The sequence below is a fragment of the Culex quinquefasciatus genome, chromosome 2 (assembly GCF_015732765.1).
Source record: "Culex quinquefasciatus strain JHB chromosome 2, VPISU_Cqui_1.0_pri_paternal, whole genome shotgun sequence".
In the NCBI taxonomy this organism is placed as follows: Eukaryota; Metazoa; Arthropoda; class Insecta; order Diptera; family Culicidae; genus Culex; species Culex quinquefasciatus.
Window position 1 is genome coordinate 224,107,905 of NC_051862.1, and position 22,225 is coordinate 224,130,129.

General features: G+C 38.6%; 1 protein-coding gene and 1 long non-coding RNA gene across 2 annotated transcripts in view; both read right to left on the minus strand.

The window, feature by feature from the left end:
• LOC6033660 (neural cell adhesion molecule 1) overlaps nt 1-20,057 on the minus strand; it is a 30,104-nt gene extending 10,047 nt beyond the window's left edge. Inside the window, exons 1-5 of the mRNA XM_038258115.1 lie at nt 19,395-20,057; nt 5,798-6,184; nt 5,604-5,735; nt 4,139-4,288; nt 3,859-4,052 (exon numbers count right to left, since the gene is read on the minus strand). Coding sequence (XP_038114043.1) covers nt 3,859-4,052; nt 4,139-4,288; nt 5,604-5,735; nt 5,798-6,184; nt 19,395-19,461 — 930 coding nt within the window. The 5' untranslated portion in view covers nt 19,462-20,057. The remainder of the gene's footprint in view (nt 1-3,858; nt 4,053-4,138; nt 4,289-5,603; nt 5,736-5,797; nt 6,185-19,394) is intronic.
• LOC119767979 lies at nt 8,344-8,780 on the minus strand. The gene is made up of 2 exons (XR_005277829.1): nt 8,729-8,780; nt 8,344-8,675 (listed from the first exon to the last, which is right to left on the minus strand). It is a non-coding gene; the product is annotated as an uncharacterized LOC119767979 (long non-coding RNA).
• Nucleotides 20,058-22,225: the final 2,168 nt, after the last annotated feature.

Below are 22,225 nucleotides of genomic sequence, written 5' to 3' on the forward strand. Positions count from 1 at the left end.
CACTGAATAGGCCGCAACGACTTCAACAACGGCTTGTGAGCTCTCACTGAAATGCCCTTCTGACTTGTGAACTCACTGAATAGGCCGCAACGACTTCAACAACGGCTTGTGAGCTCTCACTGAAAGGCCCTTCTGGCTTGTGAACTCACTGAATAGGCCGCAACGATTCAACAACGCCTTGTGAGCTCTCACTGAAAGGCTCTTCCGGCTTGTGAACTCACTGAATAGGCCGCAACGACTTCAACAACGGCTTGTGAGCTCTCACTGAAAGGCCCTTCCGGCTTGTGAACTCACTGAATAGGCCGCAACGATTCAACAACGCCTTGTGAGCTCTCACTGAAAGGCTCTTCCGGCTTGTGAACTCACTGAATAGGCCGCAACGACTTCAACAACGGCTTGTGAGCTCTCACTGAAAGGCCCTTCCGGCTTGTGAACTCACTGAATAGGCCGCAACGATTCAACAACGGCTTGTGAGCTCTCACTGAAAGGCCCTTCTGGCTTGTGAACTCACTGAATAGGCCGCAACGACTTCAACAACGGCTTGTGAGCTCTCACTGAAATGCCCTTCTGACTTGTGAACTCACTGAATAGGCCGCAACGACTTCAACAACGGCTTGTGAGCTCTCACTGAAAGGCCCTTCTGGCTTGTGAACTCACTGAATAGGCCGCAACGATTCAACAACGGCTTGTGAGCTCTCACTGAAAGGCCCTTCTGGCTTGTGAACTCACTGAATAGGCCGCAACGATTCAACAACGGCTTGTGAGCTCTCACTGAAAGGTCCTTCCGGCTTGTGAACTCACTGAATAGGCCGCAACGACTTCAACAACGGCTTGTGAGCTCTCACTGAAAGGCCCTTCTGGCTTGTGAACTCACTGAATAGGCCGCAACGATTCAACAACGGCTTGTGAGCTCTCACTGAAAGGCCCTTCTGGCTTGTGAACTCACTGGATAGGCCGCAACGACTTCAACAACGGCTTGTGAGCTATCACTGAAATGCCCTTCTGAATTGTGAACTCACTGAATAGGCCGCAACGACTTCAACAACGGCTTGTGAGCTCTCACTGAAAGGCCCTTCTGGCTTGTGAACTCACTGAATAGGCCGCAACGATTCAACAACGGCTTGTGAGCTCTCACTGAAAGGTCCTTCTGGCTTGTGAACTCACTGAATAGGCCGCAACGACTTCAACAACGGCTTGTGAGCTCTCACTGAAATGCCCTTCTGACTTGTGAACTCACTGAATAGGCCGCAACGACTTCAACAACGGCTTCTGAGCTCTCACTGAAAGGCCCTTCTGGCTTGTGAACTCACTGAATAGGCCGCAACGACTTCAACAACGGCTTGTGAGCTCTCACTGAAAGGCCCTTCCGGCTTGTGAACTCACTGAATAGGCCGCAACGATTCAACAACGGCTTGTGAGCTCTCACTGAAAGGCCCTTCTGGCTTGTGAACTCACTGAATAGGCCGCAACGATTCAACAACGGCTTGTGAGCTCTCACTGAAAGGCCCTTCTGGCTTGTGAACTCACTGAATAGGCCGCAACGACTTCAACAACGGCTTGTGAGCTCTCACTGAAAGGCCCTTCCGGCTTGTGAACTCACTGAATAGGCCGCAACGACTTCAACAACGGCTTGTGAGCTCTCACTGAAAGGCCCTTCTGGCTTGTGAACTCACTGAATAGGCCGCAACGACTTCAACAACGGCTTGTGAGCTCTCACTGAAAGGCCCTTCCGGCTTGTGAACTCACTGAATAGGCCGCAACGACTTCAACAACGGCTTGTGAGCTCTCATTGAAAGGCCCTTCTTGCTTGTGAACTCACTGAATAGGCCGCAACGATTCAACAACGACTTGTGAGCTCTCACTGAAAGGCCCTTCTGGCTTGTGAACTCACTGAATAGGCCGCAACGATTCAACAACGGCTTGTGAGCTCTCACTGAAAGGTCCTTCCGGCTTGTGAACTCACTGAATAGGCCGCAACGACTTCAACAACGGCTTGTGAGCTCTCACTGAAAGGCCCTTCTGGCTTGTGAACTCACTGAATAGGCCGCAACGATTCAACAACGGCTTGTGAGCTCTCACTGAAAGGCCCTTCTGGCTTGTGAACTCACTGAATAGGCCGCAACGACTTCAACAACGGCTTGTGAGCTCTCACTGAAAGGCCCTTCTGGCTTGTGAACTCACTGAATAGGCCGCAACGATTCAACAACGGCTTGTGAGCTCTCACTGAAAGGCCCTTCTGGCTTGTGAACTCACTGAATAGGCCGCAACGACTTCAACAACGGCTTGTGAGCTCTCACTGAAAGGCCCTTCCGGCTTGTGAACTCACTGAATAGGCCGCAACGATTCAACAACGGCTTGTGAGCTCTCACTGAAAGGCCCTTCTGGCTTGTGAACTCACTGAATAGGCCGCAACGATTCAACAACGGCTTGTGAGCTCTCACTGAAAGGCCCTTCTGGCTTGTGAACTCACTGAATAGGCCGCAACGACTTCAACAACGGCTTGTGAGCTCTCACTGAAAGGCCCTTCCGGCTTGTGAACTCACTGAATAGGCCGCAACGATTCAACAACGGCTTGTGAGCTCTCACTGAAAGGCCCTTCTGGCTTGTGAACTCACTGAATAGGCCGCAACGACTTCAACAACGGCTTGTGAGCTCTCACTGAAAGGCCCTTCCGGCTTGTGAACTCACTGAATAGGCCGCAACGACTTCAACAACGGCTTGTGAGCTCTCACTGAAAGGCCCTTCTGGCTTGTGAACTCACTGAATAGGCCGCAACGATTCAACAACGGCTTGTGAGCTCTCACTGAAAGGCCCTTCTGGCTTGTGAACTCACTGAATAGGCCGCAACGACTTCAACAACGGCTTGTGAGCTCTCACTGAAATGCCCTTCTGACTTGTGAACTCACTGAATAGGCCGCAACGACTTCAACAACGGCTTGTGAGCTCTCACTGAAAGGCCCTTCTGGCTTGTGAACTCACTGAATAGGCCGCAACGATTCAACAACGGCTTGTGAGCTCTCACTGAAAGGCCGTCCGTTATGAACCAACTGAAAGGCCGCAATGACTAATGAACACTCGCTGAAAGGTCATGCCTGGTAAAGGTAAGGAAAGAGTGAAAGTAGAAAAGAGTGGAGAGATACATTCACTGATCATTAATAAAAATTTGTATGGCACCATAGCGAACAAGTGGAAGATAGAGAGATGTAAAAATGTGTGGGAAAATACATCAAAAGAAAGGATAATCGATAATAATCGAAAAAAAAAAAAACAATTCGCGAGCAGCGTCTTCCTTGTTTATCGAACGGTCGTCGTAGAGGCGTGTTTATCGAGGTGGCTGCAAGGGTGTCGGCACCAAATTAGCGTCTCCATAATGATTTTAAAATTATATCCTTGCCCTGATCCTAAATCTTAGAGGAGAATGCATGTCAGTTTTCAGCAAGTAGGTCCCTTTAAATGAAAAGCACCAGCTCTGCTGTATTTTTTTTTCTAGAGAAGGGGGGAGATGTGTGGGCCCGCATAGCGCCCCCCTGTCTATAGATCTCAATATGTGTGCAGGGATGTCAACCCCCTGCCTCCGCACGTCAACACTCACAGCTGTCAGCGTTCGGCAGCTCGGCCAGTTCCTCAGCAGCGGCCGAACAGTCCGGTGGTGGCTCGGCCACGTCGGGGATTCCGACACGTGGGAGACGCAGTCTCCACATGTTCTATTGGAAGTGAACTTTCAAATCACCCACCGCCTACTTTGTTGTAGTTTTCCCAAACTTTGACACCCAAGAAAATGCATCGCCTACTATTTCCCCCCTCCTCGTCATGGCCTCCTAGGATTATTTTCCTCTTTTTCCACTTCAACGGACTCACCTGCAGCATCGAGATGTGGTTGGCGGTGAAGATGTGGTGGCTTTTATGGGAAAACTTTTTGTTGTTGGCCGACCAGGTAAAGTTGGCCGGTGGTTCCGCCGTGGCCTCGCACGTCAAATTGACCATCCCGCCCACGTAGCCGTACGTGACGTTCCGCGAGCCGTACGTGCCCCGGTGGATGAAGTAGGGCTTGTCTGTTGTGCGGGGTAGGGAATAGAAAATCGACAATGGAATGGCAATTAGCGGAGGTTGGAAATTCAAAGAAGGAAGGAACACTCACGTTTGATATTGAGCCGGATCGTTTTCTCCTCGAAACTGCTTCCGGTGGTCGAAACCTGGAACGCCTTGCACGTGTACTCGCCGGCGTCGTTCTTGGTCACCTTTTTGATCATCAGTCCGTCCGCCAGCATCGTGTACTTTCCGTTCGGGGCTGGTGATTAGAAATTGATTAGCATGGGGAGGGAGGGGGGATGAAGAGCAGATTATCGTCTTGAGGGCTATCAAATTTCAATTTCAACGCCTCCGATGCAAATGAGCCGCGAACAATCAATCATTCCGTGCTTTAAGGTGTCATTTTGCGATTAAAGCAGTCTTAATCTTATGATCCAACAAAATTCCACAAAGTTCAAAACTGTCTCGAAAAGACAAAAAACAGCAAAGAAAAATGATATTCAAAGAGCGTTGTGATGGAAAAGCTCTTCAAACATATTTTTTTCTTACGCAACTTTGAGCATTTCTATGATTTGTCATCGCAGCAGGCGATGCATAAAGAAAAAAAAAAACTAACATTCCTCTGTACATTTAATCCATCCCATCAGGAAAAGTCGCGCGTTTTTTTTCTCCTCTGTCCCCAGAAAGCAAAGGCAACTACGATGAGTGACAGGGTGTGAATAAAAAAACTTGGTGTGATCTCAGTAAGCTTTCCGGATGAGTGCGCTTGCCACAGAAGCAATGTGGTTTGTCGGATTTTTTCCTGACTTTTAATTTTGAAATGGAAATGAGAGGTGACTGTTTGGCGCTAGGGTTTCATCAATCAAATGAAAGTGCTGGGAAAAGATTTTTTTGTTAAACTTATGTTTATGAGTTTCTCCGATATTTTTTTTTGTTGCGATTTGATCAGTTTTATTTTAAATATAATTTGCTTCCAGGAGTGAATGTTAATTACAACCTCAACTCTTGCATTAATCAATAAACTTTAAGGTTACAAAAATTTGCACGAAACCATGAACTTCAAAAAAGCATTTCAATTTCTTCTTGAAGACTCATGATTCTTCTAGTCGATCACCTTTAACCTGTCCAAAAACATATTTTATCGGCAGATTTATTCACTTCACACAGCCAAAAAAAAGGCAATATCTGACCTCCATTTCCGGAACTTTTTGCTCGTTCGCTAAAACGTTCGAACAGAAAAAAGCACTCTTCTGTTCATTCTCCCCCTCATCTCACTACCCTCACTCGTTTCCTGGATCTATAAAATATGTATCAAGTCAGCGAGGAGCATCAAGAGAGGTCAAACCCCTACACCAAACCACTTGAAACGAGAACCGCAAAGTCAGGTGAAAGGGCAACTTTTTCCTCTCATCGTAGCAGGCGGTGGCATCGAAAATCTGATCAGCTTTTTTGCTTCAATATTGCTTCAAGCGAACCAAACATGAATATTTGTCCTATCTGCATTCTGTATCGTAAATCAAATGCGACACCCTTGCGATTATCAGCTCATACATGTAACACAAGAGACTACTCACGGAACAATGGCTGCCCGTTGAAGGACCACGATACGGACGGCTCCGGATGTCCCCGCACCTCGCACCGGATGGTCGCGTCCTTGTCTTCGATGGCCGTTTGGACCGTCCTGGTGTCCCGGAACGAGATTGGTTCTGCAGCACACACAAAAAATCGCATAAATGACCCAAAAGAACTAAAAAAAAATCTCGTTTACCATTAACTATCATTTTGAAGGACTTTTTCCGGACCGGTTTGCCACCCTCGGTGTCGGTTTCGCAGGTCCAGTTGCCCTGGTCGGACCGGACGATGGCCTCAAAGATGAGCATCAGCGACGCCCCGCTGAACTGCTCGACGTGGACGCGGCCCTTGGCGTCGGCGATGATGGCGTTCTTCGGGTTGCGCCACCGGAGCTTCACGTCCGGATCGGACGAGGTGCAGCCGACCATCCGCGATTGGTTCACAAAGTGGGACATGGTTTCGTCCGGGGAGAGCGTGAGCGTTGGCACATTGGAGGAACTGTTGCTGCTGGAAGAGCTGGCGGTTGACGGCGAGGACGATGATTTCCCGCTGTCCAGTGTGTGGTTTCCGTAGATGGAGGACACTGCGAGGACGAGAAAAATGAGATAAATCCGCGTTAATTGCATTCCAATTATGCAGACACAGAAAGTCCAGTAAATCGAACCGAATTCAATCCCAGCACGTCATGAAATATCCAGATGTAGTCAATAAGATATAGAAGGATCTGATATAAAAATTTAATCCAGTTATAGTGCAAGAAAATGTTCCTACAATCCAAGTTTCGGTGATAGAATTAATAATTTGCATCATATCATTTCACCAATGTATTTGAAATTAAACAATAAAATAAGCAATTCTTGCTGAAACCGTCCCGCTAGATGCACATGTTCTCAAATCGTTACGGCATTTTCATTCGATTCGGCGCATCAAAAAAAAAACCATAAAAACAACCAATGAAAATGTCAGCCGTTAGCTAAATGTAAAGAAATACTTGTTTTGAACAATGGATTTTTTTTTCGAAAAAATGCCTTTATTTGGAGAAATGATATTTCCCAAAATACATTACCAAACATCAAAAAGTTATATACCGTTGGGAAGGTAATCGCGAGGGCTTTCTTTTGCACTTTGTAAAACATTTCAAAAAATATTCTTTCAAGAGTAATTTTCAGGGTTTTTTTGGGAAATTTACTCTTATAATTTTGAATTTTGACCGTGTTCGCAACTACTTATTATTACGCATTATTTTTATCATTTTTGTAATTTTTGTAGTTTTTGTATTTTTTGTAATTTTTGTATTTTTTGTAATTTTTGTAATTTTTGTAATTTTTGTAATTTTTGTAATTTTTGTAATTTTTGTAATTTTTGTAATTTTTGTAATTTTTGTAATTTTTGTAATTTTGTAATTTTGTAATTTTGTAATTTTGTAATTTTGTAATTTTGTAATTTTGTAATTTTGTAATTTTGTAATTTTGTAATTTTGTAATTTTGTAATTTTGTAATTTTGTAATTTTGCAATTTTGTAATTTTGTAATTTTGTAATTTTTGTAATTTTGTAATTTTGTAATTTTGTAATTTTTGTAATTTTGTAATTTTGTAATTTTGTAATTTTGTAATTTTGTAATTTTTGTATTTTTGTAATTTTGTAATTTTGTAATTTTTGTAATTTTGTAATTTTTGTAATTTTGTAATTTTGTAATTTTGTAATTTTGTAATTTTGTAATTTTTGTATTTTTGTAATTTTGTAATTTTGTCATTTTTGTCATTTTTGTCATTTTGGTCATTTTTGTCATTTTTGTCATTTTTGTAATTTTGTAATTTTGTAATTTTGTATTTTTGTCATTTTGTCATTTTGTAATTTTGTAATTTTTGTAATTTTGTAATTTTGTAATTTTTGTAATTTTGTATTTTTGTAATTTTGTAATTTTGTAATTTTTGTAATTTTGTAATTTTGTAATTTTGTAATTTTTGTAATTTTGTAATTTTGTAATTTTTGTAATTTTTGTATTTTTTGTAATTTTTGTAATTTTTGTCATTTTTGTCATTTTTGTCATTTTGGTCATTTTTGTCATTTTTGTCATTTTTGTAATTTTTGTAATTTTTGTAATTTTTGTATTTTTTGTCATTTTTGTCATTTTTGTCATTTTTGTCATTTTTGTCATTTTTGTCATTTTTGTCATTTTTGTCATTTTTGTCATTTTTGTCATTTTTGTCATTTTTGTCATTTTTGCCATTTTCGTCATTTTTGTCATTTTTGTCATTTTTGTAATTTTTGTAATTTTTGTCATTTTTGTCATTTTTGTAATTTTTGTCATTTTTGTCATTTTTGTCATTTTTGTCATTTTTGTCATTTTTGTCATTTTTGTCATTTTTGTCATTTTTGTCATTTTTGTCATTTTTGTCATTTTTGTCATTTTTGTCATTTTTGTCATTTTTGTCATTTTTGTCATTTTTGTCATTTTTGTCATTTTTGTCATTTTTGTCATGTCAGACAAAAACTTTGAAAAATATTTGCAACGGCCTTAAATATTTTAGGATAACATTAAATCAAAAAGATAAAAACAATTGAAATTGACATTTTATTTAGAGATTTTTTTGAAGACAATGCCAAAATAATTGTTAATATACCCATAACCTTTAAGACCAAAATTGGATCTAGGCGATTTCTATGTTTTTTTTAACTTTATTTTAGTAATTGTGTTAGTAAAGATAAAAGTTGGAAAGAAAAAGACAACAAGCTTTCAATACATTTTGAACCACCGTTTATTCAAAATCATCACAAATATTCCAGAACGTCTTCCAATCTCAATTCCTTTGTCCATCCCGTGTCTTTATCCTTCCCCACCTCACAGCAGCGCATACCCAGCGGGATAGGCTGCCACGGGGGCACTGTAGGCCAGTGGCGTGTGCAGGTACGGTGCCGGGGCAGCAGGGTAGTAGCTGGGCAGGGGTGCCGAGTAATAGCTCAGTGCCGGCTTATCAATGCGCTCGGTGTACGAATAGGAGGGAGCGGCCGCCAGTAGCACCGGTTTCGGAACGGCCAGCGCAGAGGCGATGAGGGCCAGGACGACGATGACCTGTTGAGAAGTGGATTTAAGTGATGTTTGGATGATCATAGGTAGGAACTTACGAATTTGAACATCTTGAGTTTGTTTGGGAGGATGCTTGAAAGAGCTCGAACTTTGTTGAACAACTGATGCTGAACTTCGAACAGACGCGGCTTTTTATAGTTCGTGCTCCGAGTTGAGTTCAACGGATTCTTTGTTGCCCGGGATATCTTGATACCGGGATAGTCAAAGTGCACTAAATCTATTATTCAATCGAGTAGAAAATCCTGTCGGGAGCTGCCAAGAACCCCAAGAGAGTATAAAGCCATCACAGCAAGCGTGCAGAATCTCAGAACGAGAAGAAACCACTTGGCGAAGGAATAACAGGCACAACTTGGTGAAAGGGAACACGCAGCAGCATCCAGTTGCTGCAGGGCTGTCGTCACAGCGTGGACCATTTTTTGGTCTATGGGGAGCAGCGTACACTTTTGGGCGCTGTATCTAAAGAAGATTTTTGTGCAACTTGAACTTGGATTTTTACTTAAACAACATTATTTTTCAAAATTGCTTAACAAAAACTAAGAACAAAGTTTCACAAAAATCTACTTCAAATTTAGCGCAATTAGTTGTTGCGTGGGACGAAAAAACAATGAAGTTCCAACACAAGAGTTCCCGTTTCCAGTTCTTATCGCACCGGGGCAATAGCTGTCAGGATGTTAACCCTAGGAGGACACTTGGGTTCACCATCGTTCCCTGCCCCCCTCCAACTCCAACTGGCACTGACTCTCTAGTGGATCTCGGAGGGATATTGCAAGCAAAGTACTAGCACAGAGAGTCACTCGACCCGACACGGATAGGCATCAGTCACTCTTTATTCAAAGAGTGAAGTTGATGCTCGGTTTCAAAATGTTGAAATTTTCGAAGTGATCTGCAAACAGGCAGTCGCGGTAGCAAAGTAAAACAGTGAAAATTAATTTTAATTCACGTTTTTCTGGCTCGTTTTTCTTTGGAATCCATCAGACCGTCGTTGGGAGTGCTTAAAATGGCATCGTTCGCGGGTCTCATTGGTCACTATCCCTAGGTTTATTTGCATAATGAGAGTGGTGGTAAATGTTGGAGCATTATTTTAAAAGCTGAATGGTTTTAAAGGGATTTTGAGTTTTCTTTTCTGAAACCGTATTCTAAGAATTTCTATCGGAAGACGTTTTAACCTTTAAAACAAAAGATTTTTGCCAAAAAAGCAGTATTGGAGCATTTGTGTCCTTGGGAAAAGTTAATGAAAAGGGGGAATTTTCGGAAGTTGTTTCACAATTAGGGTGTTTCATAAGATCCAAAGCATGACCAAAAATTTATATTTTGATATATTGGACTGATTCTGAGGGCAGATTTAGAAACGTCTAAATAATGTACATCATTTGTAAAAAATTTGAACTTCGTTAGGGTGGCACCATACATACACCATAAAAATTAGACATTTTCAAATTAATAAACATATTAAGAGTTTGAAGAAATTGGCTTTTGAGATTGTTTCAGAGTTTTTTTTAATTCTAAGTATTGAAATACACATACAGTTAAACCTCGCATAGTGCGCAGGCGTTACGCTTAGTATTTTGTCGATTTCTCAAAAAGCGCGTAAAATTTTTGCAATCTTTTTAAAGCAATTTGTTCGTCTTATTCCAATCTACAATTTGCTTCCAAAAGATTGCAAAAATATTATGTCATTTTAGAGTAATCGAAAAAATACAAAACATAACGCCTGCGCACTATGCGAGGTTTAACTTTACACAAAAAAAAAAAAAAAACGAATTTGTGGTCATTTTGATTCCACCATTGCTTCTTGTGTATGCAAATTCAGAAAGTGAAAAATTTAACTTGTATCAAATACCAATATTTGTAATTTATATTTTCCTCAAAACCCTTGCAATCGCATAAAATGAATGAAAAAAATTAGAGACATTAATTTTTAATATCAAAAAGGCACCAAAAAACAATGGGTCATTTCACGCTTGAAAATTGCAATTTTCACGGGGACCTCAATTTCAAAACACCAAATTTCACGCAAATTTCGCGGAACGGGAAAAATGTCAAAATAACTCTGTATATCTTTTGTTTACATCACTGAAACGACTTGTTATGCTTCATTATATATTTGAACGTGACACAAAAAACAAAATTCTCCCAATATTAAAAAAAAATTATATGATTTCTAACGAAATCGAAATTATTAATTCAAAATGAGAACAGAAAACAAAGAAAAGTGTATTTTTATCTTTCACGGGAAAAAAAGAAAAAAATCTGAAATGGTTTTAAAAGGTTATTATTCATTTTATTTTGAATAAAACAAAGCTGGATTATTTCAATTTCTATTGAAACAATACCATTCAAATAAAATAACAGCAAAATGTGTTTTACAACGAATGAACATATTACTAAATTTAGTTAGTTTTAAAAAACTGTAAAAAAAACTGAAAAAAAAACTGAAAAATTCTTCAAATGGTTCATATCAAGCTTTTTAATTGAAAAATAATAAAATTTACTTTAATAGTCTTTATGGATCAAATATTTATTATTTTGTTATTTAAAAAAAATTGAGAAAATTTATAAATTTCACGATGTTTAAGCCGTACACAAATCGTCAAAAATCACTAACTCTACATAAGTAATTAAACTGCATAACTTTGCAGTAACTACTAAGATTATTTTTATTCCTATTTGAGTTTGAATTATTATTTGAAGAAATATCGTTGCAGTTTCACACAAACATACATTTTCACGGGATTTCGCGGAAAAAGCAAAATTTCACGGATTTCACGCTGTCCGCGAAATCGTAAAATTTCACTTAACCTAGAAAAAAATAGTTTTTTTGTGCAAAAAATATAACCTAAAAACCAAGATTTTACTATCAATTTTTTTGTCAATGTCCATCAAGTCCATCAATGCGTCTAAGAGACCTAAGATCTGTTATAGCGGCGCGAAGCTGAAGTTGAATAAATGTGTTTTTTTTTCAAATATCGACGAAAATGTCAATTTTTCGGACGGTCCACCCTAACACAGCGTAGGTCACGCTAAGGGCAAAAATATACGTGACTAATTATCTCGCCTAGAAACGTATGGATAATCGAAACTTCAGATAGTTTAGGCTTCAGATTATCAAAATTATGAATATTTGGGACTGTTATATCATTTTTGAAACTTCCAGAGGATTATTGTTATGTTTTTAAACTTAAACAATAGAACGAACGATTATGATCAATATTTACTTTTTTCTGTTTTTTTTTTTACAATTTACAAAGCTATAAAATTTGTGATGATAGTGCCAACTCAAGTTTGATTTCTATGAATAATTATAATTTTTTGTTTTTTTTTTGTGTGAGCAAATGAGTTATAAAAAATGTTATGTCATTTGAGAACGACGAAGAACAACAATTTCCAATTGAAACAGCACGTATTTGTTTCTCACTTTAAGCATTTAATCGCAACTCAAATTTCCAATAAAGCTCATTTAGTACGATTCCATTCCAACCCTTGATGAAATTACACACCTCTCGTTTAAGAGCGATAAAATTACAGTAATCGACCGTTTTCACAGCGGGCTCATCCTCCTCCCCAGCCCTCAAACGACAATAGAGCGAGTGACCCAGCGACCAAAAGTGCAATTAAATTAAATTGCATTCCACTTGAGCTTAATTTTTCATTCGACCTCGACCTGTCACTTGGGACGGGAATGCGTATTCCGGGCAGGTACTCCAAACTGTTAAATGATTGCGTTGTGCGATTTTGCCACACTTTCTACTCTCAAGGGGGCTAATTATGCGCAACTTTTTGTGACTTGTTATCAAATTATTTAAATTTACATTGTCCTTTTCTGAGTTAACTGAAAATTTTATTGAATTTGATTAAATTAAATTCTCAAAGAAGATTTCTTTGAGAAACAAAAACTAATTCCATTACAACTCAGCATGCCACGAAACCGTTGTCAGCGCCTTCTAGCCTGCTTTGTTTCGAGCTTTCGAGCACTTCACTTTATTACCTCTCTAAGTAGAAACCATGTCAATGCCCAATTAAGCTCTCACCAACTCGAAATGAAAAACTACCCACACAGATCCTGGGTAGTGGCCTCGTGGCATGGCACGCTGCGATAACTATTTCCGGCATCTGGTATTATATTTTTCACTGAACCAACGTACTGGAAAGCTATTTTTTGAACGGGTTTCCTCCGCTTTCAGCGAGCGCGCACGGTTGCGGAGAAATGGTTTGAGTAAATCACCTAAATGTTTTGATGGAGCTTTTAAGATATTAAAAACAAATATTTTAATAATAGTTAAATTGAGCATTATTTTAAAGAAAAATCTTTGGGATTTTTTTTGTCAAATTTAATTTATTATTTTGAACAGAACAGTATGAACAGGATCCTTAAATAGCCAGCAATTAAAATGCACTGACCGGAAAACTGCGAAATCGTGAAAAGCTCGTTCCTTCACTTGGCTTGCTACAGAGGATTCTTTCTCATTTTCTCCAACCGGGGAAAAAACTGCAAGGGCTCGTATTGTTGCACGAGGTGGGTTCAGTTTTTAATAAATTCGCTTTTTATATGTTTTCATTCCGAGCAGCATATTGCTACCACACTGCTGCTGAAATGAGTCCGCAATAACAACCTCGTTTTTCATTGGGCTTCTGATATGAAAGAAAATAAAAGAGTTGTGGCGCAGTAGAAATTACCAACAGAATTCACTTCCCACAAAGCTCGTGGAGACTTCCGGGAAAAACGCAGAACAAACAGAGAGAGAGAGAGAGAAAGAGCTGAATGGTTCACCGCAATCACTTGAAAATGATACTTTTTTGTGGCATTCTTGGGAATTGAATGGAACGTCGACCGTCTGGATAAACATTGGCACCGTGCAGACAAAATAAATAGTGCTCTTTTTAGCTCCTTTTGTGTTTCCTCTTTTAAAAAGTTGAAATCTATTATTCCTAGACGGTGCTAAATAAATACGAACATTTGCAACTGTGTATTTTAAAAAAATAGCTTGTTCATGTTCTTTCCGAATCGTTAGCCGCGTAATAAATGGAGAAAATTAATCCACATCCACAGCATGTTCAGGGCAAGAACAAGGAGCTCCAGCGATTAAAACCGGTAATAGTCGAAATCCTTAGACACAAAACCAACACACGAGCACTATTTATAACCGGCAGCAGCAGCAGTAGCGCAAAAGCCAAGCAAAGTCGTAAGATATTGTTTTTCCCAGAAGGGAGCTCCTGCGATGATGGTCGATGTACAGACTGAAGGATGTTGCTTCCTCCGGCAGGGAAGACAGCAGGAGGGGATTTCTCTAGAGATTTGCGATTTTTGTTCAAATTTTATGTTTCTAAGATTTAAACTATTGTTGTGTATATATTTGGAGGTGTGCATTTGGAGGTAAAGGAGCAATTTTCCCTGAATGCCGGAATTGAACTTTATTCGTTTTTTAAATAGAATTTTTACAGCTCAGCCTACTCTACGAAATCGGTCGATTCCAACTGTTTTTATTTTTTTGTAATTTTTTAATCTTTTTTTTTATTGATTTGATGTCTTTGGCTAAGTTGTAGGTATTGATGAGGGTTATTAAAAAAATGAGCACACGACAAAAATGCCTATTTTTCATCTTTTTTTCACAAAAATTCAATTGTCCAAAAGTTACAGATTTTTTGATAAAATGCACTTTTAAAGATAAAGCCACTAAAAGTTTAATTTTAACTGGCAAATTTCAGATTTTGATTGTTTTAAATAGTCTCCTTGATTGATTATCCATTCCTAAAAATATTTTTTTTGAAAGGATGAGACGATTTCCAATAAAATTGTCTTATAGACATTGCTAATTGGAACTCTGCTTGCTGAAATACAGCGAATAAATGAAAAAGTATCAGACAATGTATGATTCTTTACTCTTATCCAAACAGCCCTTTATTTTCTGTGTTAAAACATGAAATATTGTGAAAAAATTTTACCTTTTCGAAAATAATATTTAGAAAAAACTTCTGATTTGCAATATTACGCCCTTTTTTGACACGATAAAGTACTGGTTAAAGTTTCGGTTTTATGTCCTCTAAAACATATCAAAAATCAAAAATATGAGTTTTAAAAAATTCATTTTGAAGGATTGGCAATTTTATTTCGGTACAGTCCAGACTCGATTATCTGAAGGCCTCGGAAAAATTTCACTTCGAATAGTCGAATTGTCTAATTTTTGTTTACCGAGCTAAGGTTTGACCCCTAAACTACGCTTAAATGATTTAGAATTTTTAAATCCAAGATGCCGGCCAAAATGGCGGTGATGCAATATTGAAAAAATGCATTCTATATTTTAATAGGCAATCAACTACTCAAATTTGACTAGAATGGGGTCGTAGAACTCAAATATTATGTTAAAATCAAGAAAATTAAAAAATAAACATTTTTCTTTTGTTCGTGATTGGATTATCCGAAGTCCCATACAAACCTTCGGATAATCGAACTTCAGATACCATTTTTTTCAGAATAGTTCTCATTAATATCTGCAACTTTGCCAAAGAAAACTACCCAATTATAAAAATGCGTCTTAAGGTATAGATTTTTGAATATTTCATACTTTTTATGAATGCACAGAAGGGTGACAATAAAAAATATCAACATCAGAGATACCCGCTGACTCGATTCCTAATGCAAAAATAAGTATCTGTGCCAATTTTGAGCCAAATCGGTTAAGGCTAAGGGGCCGCTTTTCATCGTTGAAGTTTATATGGGGAAAATCACGAAAATGTATGGGGAAAAACATCGTTTCAGTAATTTTCTGCTAGGTGGCGCAGGTCTTGCCAAAAATTGTCCAAGTGTGAGATTCTTGTAGGAAATTTAATTTCCTACAACTTAGTCGAAACGTGTAAAACGATCCAAGTTGATCCTGATTTTTGGAGATTTTTCCAGAAAAAAATATTTTCTTATATACTTCCTATATACCCCTTGTATACTTTCAAGTATATAAGCCGATTTCTTTTCATCGCATTGCTAATAACTCATCAGAGTCAACTCGGATCGTCTTGCACTCTTCTACAAAGTTGTAGGTAATTTAATTTCCTACAAGAATCTCACACATGGACAATTTTGGGCGAGACCAGCGCCACCTGCTGCAAAAATCCTGAAGCGATGTTTTCCCCATACATTTTTGCGATTTTCCCCATATAAACATCAACGATGAAAACCGATTTGGCTCAAAATTGGCACAGTTACTTGTTTTTGCCTAAAGAATCGATCCAGGGGGTATCTCTTGCGATTTTCCGAAATTTTCAATGTTTCTTGTCACCCTAATGCACAGCTGCCAAAATTGTATACACAAAATGGCATCTTTGGTGACAGGGAAGGGCGCAAAAAATTGAGCAAAATAAAAAAATATCAAAAATAATAAAAATGCATGTAATCGGGTGATTCGTAGAGGAAGGCTCATATTTGTCATTCAATATTGGTATTAGTGAGGACTGCTCTGAAAAAAGGCATTTGGATTGAAATAGCTTATTTTTAAATAAACTTTTTTTCACAAACGGTCAATGCTCCCAATACTGGTATATTTTATGAAATTAAATCTTTGAAATATAATAAGTCCTTGCCAAAAAAATGACTTATGTGTTTTTTTATATAATCCTTATTTTTAAATTATAGCTCGTTTAAGCCTTATATATGGTAAAAAAGGAATATCTTTGATTTTTAAAGTAGTGTTCATCTTTGTCATTTCTGTATAAAAAGTTTGAAAAGCTGAAAAAATCGTTTTTGGACTGAAATTCTGACAATAAGTTGCTGAGATGATACGTTATATTTCAAAGCTTTTTTTTCTCGAAAGAGATTGCTCGGAAACCATTTGTCTAATTTTCAAAGATAAAATAATCCTATCTTTCCAAACACAATACTCTTAAAAATTTCAAATTTATTTTAGCTCATTTTTGAAAAGTCACTAAATCGATGCCTCTTTGTCCTCTTGCGTTAGCTAGATAGGTAAACCGGCAAGCTTTCTACAAGAGAGCACAGAAGCATCGAATGATAGATTTTTTGACGTTTTAAAATGTTATGCTAGATCTATATATTGACAATAATTAAAACTAATTTCGTTAAAACATACTTAATTTGGCCTTTAAAACTATGAATAATCCCGTTCAAGGTGCGTCCCAACAAAAAAAGAGTTCAATTTACAACAGTTTTTAAAAGTTTGCCTTGCCTTTTATTGGAAAGAATTACTTAAAAAAATAACAAATTTCAAGGTTAGAAGTTTGTCTTGTTTGGTGTAACTCTGGCAATGTCTTTAAAACATATTTTATTGGGTGCAACTTTGGCTTTTTAATAACATCTCCTATATTTAAAGAAAAAAAGTATACAGTACTTTGTGTAATTTTCAAAAATATGCCTCTACAGATTGTTTGACAATAAATGTGATAATAGTAAAAAAGATGAAAATGTGATAAAGAGAGTGTAAAAACAAGGAAAACGAATGTGCCAAATTATATCAGAAACAATCATAAACTGAATATTAATTCAAATTAAAATACAAAAAAAAATTACATGACTCCTAAAATCCGTAATAACATTTCAATAGGGCGAAGTAGATGTAAACAAGCAGCCTATCCCTTTCTTACTCAACGTGAACTGTCACTAGAGCATGTGGGATAGACTGATAGACGGAAATGACCTCTGGAAAACGGGAAAAATAAATTTTTCCGAAAAAATTTGGCATTGAAAGGTTAATTTACAGTAATTTTGAAATTTTCAGAATTAAACAAAAATGATTTTGAATTTTTTTTTGAAATTAATCAAAAACTGCAGAGAATTGCTCAGCAGTAGTAGCAATACAGACGTAAAGGTAAAGCTCACAGCAGGTATACTGAGAAAGACCACAATTTGTTATTACGATGCTCTCATATGCGGTAGCAAAATCTATACCAGGAACGGAACGAATGTTTGGTAAAATAATTGATGAAGGAAAGTCGATATCATTAGACAAATTCGGCTTGAAAGATTTATTGGGCAAAATAAAGGTTTTATTGGATGTAAGATAAGGTTAACATTAATGTTTTCAAATTACGGTCAAATTTACTGAAGAATCAAGCTAAAATTGCATGAAATATGTGGTATTAGCGAACAGCACTCATTTTCCACACAAACTTTTAACTTTTTATAAGCCCAACTAAGAAATCAAAATAGGGGCATTCCCCTATAATAATATTTGGGCACCAGCATTTTGGTGTTCCATAACAGCTTTTAAAATGCGTTTTTAACCAATAGCAAGTAATAAATAGCTAAAATGGAAGCGGGCAAGCTAAATAGCTAAAATGGAAGTGGGCATAGCTAAAATGGAAGTGGGCAAGCAAGGTTTTAACCTTTGCAAAATAATTCGTTTAGATTGTGAGATTTTGCAAATTGAACGAAAACAGGGCCGAGAGCTTAACCTTAAAAACATACGAGAATTTCCCATATTTTAAGCACATCCTGCAACAACAAGCTATATCCATTACTCAATAACGACATGATCGATGGCAACCAAGCATGTCATGAGACGTAACCGATAGCTGACGATAGTTTTATCTCCCCATCATCAACGCAGGCCATGATCACAGGCGCACACAAGTGCCAAGTTAACAAAGTTGGCCCCACTCTTTCACTGGGAAAAGCTTTCGGGTCGGGTCCATTAGGGTAATTCGTCAGTTAGGGACACATTTTGCACTCTGCATTTCCAAAACCGCAGCCTTTGGTTGGGAGCAATTTCACTAATTGGTCGACTAGTTGACTGCCGGGGCAAGACTTGCATTAATTATCACATGGGAACTGTTCCAGCAGCGTTGACATGGAAAAGCCGCAGGGATGGACTCTTTACTTTATGCTAGAAAAGCATTCTGTGAGTTTGTGTGTCGCCCGGGTGAATGTTTCTGATAGTTGGCAAAAGTTCCATCGTTTGATGAATATCTCATGCCGCTTCTCCGAAGCACAGGGTTGAACTACGTTCGATGGGTGCTCTTCGCGGGGAAGGCAACAGAATCAACAAACAAGCAGGACAAAGTTTGCGAATCAATTCTGAAACTTTGGACCCGGCTTAGGTCGATGATGAATATTTCACAGGTGGAAATGGATGTGTTTCGAGCAAATTTGGATGAATTGCTTTGACTTTTAAGTTGGGCGTAGGTTTTAGGCTAATTGGATATTTTGAATTGATAGTGAGGCACGTTTAACTAAAAATACAGCTACTCTGGATCAAACATTGCCACTCTTCCGGAAAGTATCAAAAACACCTCACTCAACAACTGCACATCAAAGCAGGCTTCCGGTGTCACTTGCACCCTCCCTATTATGCACACAATATCCAAGCAGGCGACGACGCGTCCCGGCGTCGTGACAAGCTGTCTGAAGCGCGCCTACTAAGAATAGAAGCATTCCAGTGCATGACACACACGAATGTGACACAAAGAACGCAGCAGGCCATAAAACTGTCACTTTGCGTTTCCTCTCCACATTTTCACACGTTGCACGACCTTGAGACAATCCACCGAGCGAGTTTCCTGCCCTTTTTCCGGAGAATCGCATTTTGTCGTCTGCATTTTGGAGTTTTTCCATGTTTTTCATTTGTCACAAACACAGACACACAAGTACACACACTGAAATCCAATTACGGTCGGAAGAAAAACATGACGTCAAATTCTAGTTGCATGCTTTCGAACGTGTCAGGTCATTGCCGGCGGTCGTTGCTTTGGACGAAAACTCACCAATAATTAAAAAGACGAAGTGTAATCCAAAGTGCATCCGGGTAACGGTAATCCTCAGGTTCGCCATCGTAATCCTTTTTTAGCGCGCAACTTTTTTTTCTGTATCCTTTTTCGAAGGCTTAGCAGGCCTGCCAAAGCCAACTAGATGGCAAAGTACACACAGGCTGTACTCCTCGCTGCACTAATTAATTTTATTCCAGCACGACACAGCAAACTTTTGTGTGACTTTCTCGTAACACTAGAATTACTGCTTTGGCATAACTTTTTACATGCTTTCTGCTCTACGCAAACAACAATGCCAGCATTTTCCTGCCTTCCGCGGAAACTTTTTCCCTTTTAATTTTGTTACACAAATTTCACTCCATAATTTGTGGCGCGCGTGTTTCCACCGACCGTTACAAGAGGCTTTCAAAAACGAAACAGAAAATCTCCCAGTTATCACCAATAATTGCCGCAAAATTCCGTATAATTGGATTACAATTTGATTTCATCGATGCACCCCCACCACCAGCACCACCACCGCAATCGGGTGTCGTTTACGCCACTTAATCGCAGAACATTCCTTGGAGCAACTGCAATTTTCGCAATTTTCCGCGCTAGACCCCGAAAACCGTACCGACCGAACTGCCAACCAAGACTGAGGACATCGCAGTTGGCCCTGTGTGTGGATCTCGAGCGGAGTTTTCCGTCACGAGTGAAGGAGGGGAACTCAGTAGGCCACGATGATGGTGACGATGATGGCGAGTTCACGATTGTTGGAGGGAAAATGAACACAAACATTGCAGTGCGCATGGAAATTGGAGGGAAATGAGTGAAAAATGAGTGACGATTTGGATTTGGTTGTTGAGAGAACAGCTGATTTGTTGATTTAAATAATGAGTGATCAAATTTGTACATATGTTTTTTTTAAGTTCATCAGAAAATGAGTTAAAAATTGTAATAAATAAACTTTTCAATATGAATTATCAGGTTTATTATTCTAAATTTAGTTTCAAAATTCAATTAATTTGGATAAAAATGCAATTTTGTTTGGATCTGAAACATGAAAATAATTTAAATTACAGTTTCTAAATGCACACAACGAACAGTTACCAGTCTATAAAGATGCTCGTTCTGCACACCAAACCTTCTGATTCGACTCAGATAGATTTGATTTAACCATGTTGGTCGAATTCAGGTGGATGATTTTTTCCATGGTTGGAACTGATCCGATTACGGTGCTCTCTTCCGATGCTCGAAGCATACTGCTGTCAGATTGAGCTCTTTGGGGAACGATTCTACTTCTTTTTGGAAACTGCAACTGGTCGAGTCGAATGTTGTTTTTTTGAAATTGGTCCTTTCACTTCGACCAAGTGCAGGTGAAAATGGTTATGGAAAACTCACAATCATACAACAAAATTCATTGTTTCCAATCCAGAACTCAATTACAGCAAGCACAAACATTTCATCAATTTACATGCCACCCTTCGATTGAAAATCAACCACGCTTTCATCAGAATGTCACCATGGTGAAACCCCATCGAAGGAGGCTCTTGAAACGGGACGCGCTTCGCGGCCATCAATCATCACGTCCACGGTGGCCTGCTACGATGCCTCTGCGACCAGCGTTACCTTGTTTGCTTAGTTTTCGAACGGCGCAGCTCAGTCATTAGCGATGCTCTTGTCATGGTTTGCTGTGGCGATGGTCAGGAGGAAGGTTTTCCGCGAAACAACTAGACCACGCCTCAAGGGACAGTTTTGTACAAATACTGGGTGGACTGATCAATTTTATGGTTCAGTGGTCGCGTTCTCGGGAAATGAGGTCAAATTGAGCTGGGCTTTGCTATGTTTCGAACGTGATTCGATTAGAAAAGGGAGTAACTCTCCACCTCCGTCAATAAACGTTCGATTATCGCTTTTACCTTTGATTTTAGCTGAGCCTGAAAAGAAAGCCTACCTTGCTCAGTTCGCAACCACTTCTGCACGTGCAGAACAGCATCCAAACTCAATTTACACGTGTCCGAGGGTACGGGAAAACTAGTTTTACGTGCGGTGCGTTTTCCATTTTCGGGACACACAACACAGCACAAAGTCCGAAAACAAGCTCCAGACCATGTAACTGTGTGTAGAGAGAGCAGTTTTTGGGTAAGAGTACGGCGCTGAAACAGTAGGCCATGCATGCTTTTAGCAGAAGCGTTAATTTGGTTGGTCATGTTGAAAAGTTAGCCGGGCGCAGAGGTGGATTTGGAGAATTACGACTTTTTGTAGTTTCTGGAATTTTAGGTTGGTCAGGACAATGGTTGCTTTGTTTTTGATGGTAGAGATTTGTGTGTAAAGATTTGAATACTGTGTGTATATTTGCTCAACAACTTATAAGTTAAAATGACATAGCAATATAAATCTGGGATTGTGGACAAATTTGGTTTCAGAGAAAATGTGCAATAATGACGGTTTCATGTGAAAAATAAAAAAAATACATCTTTTTAAGTATAATTGTCCCTTTTCTACTCAAATTGAGGCAAAATTACTTCGAATAAAGGTAGTATTCAACAGTCAAGTTTCTAGACTTAATCATTAGATTTGGAAAAATTATAAATAACATAGATAAGTGAGCTTCATCAAAATTAATATTCCATTACACTAAACCCTATTGATCTACCACTCTGCTGACAAACTTGCTAGAATTAGTAATAATTTATTCACAAACCAATATCGTTATCCCGGCATCAAATGATTTGACACAGTTTTGATCTATCCAAATAATTATTATTTCATAAACTAAAATATATTGATCATCTGCTTTTCATTCATGTAACTACGTCATTTAAAAGCAATCTAGGTCGACAAAAATT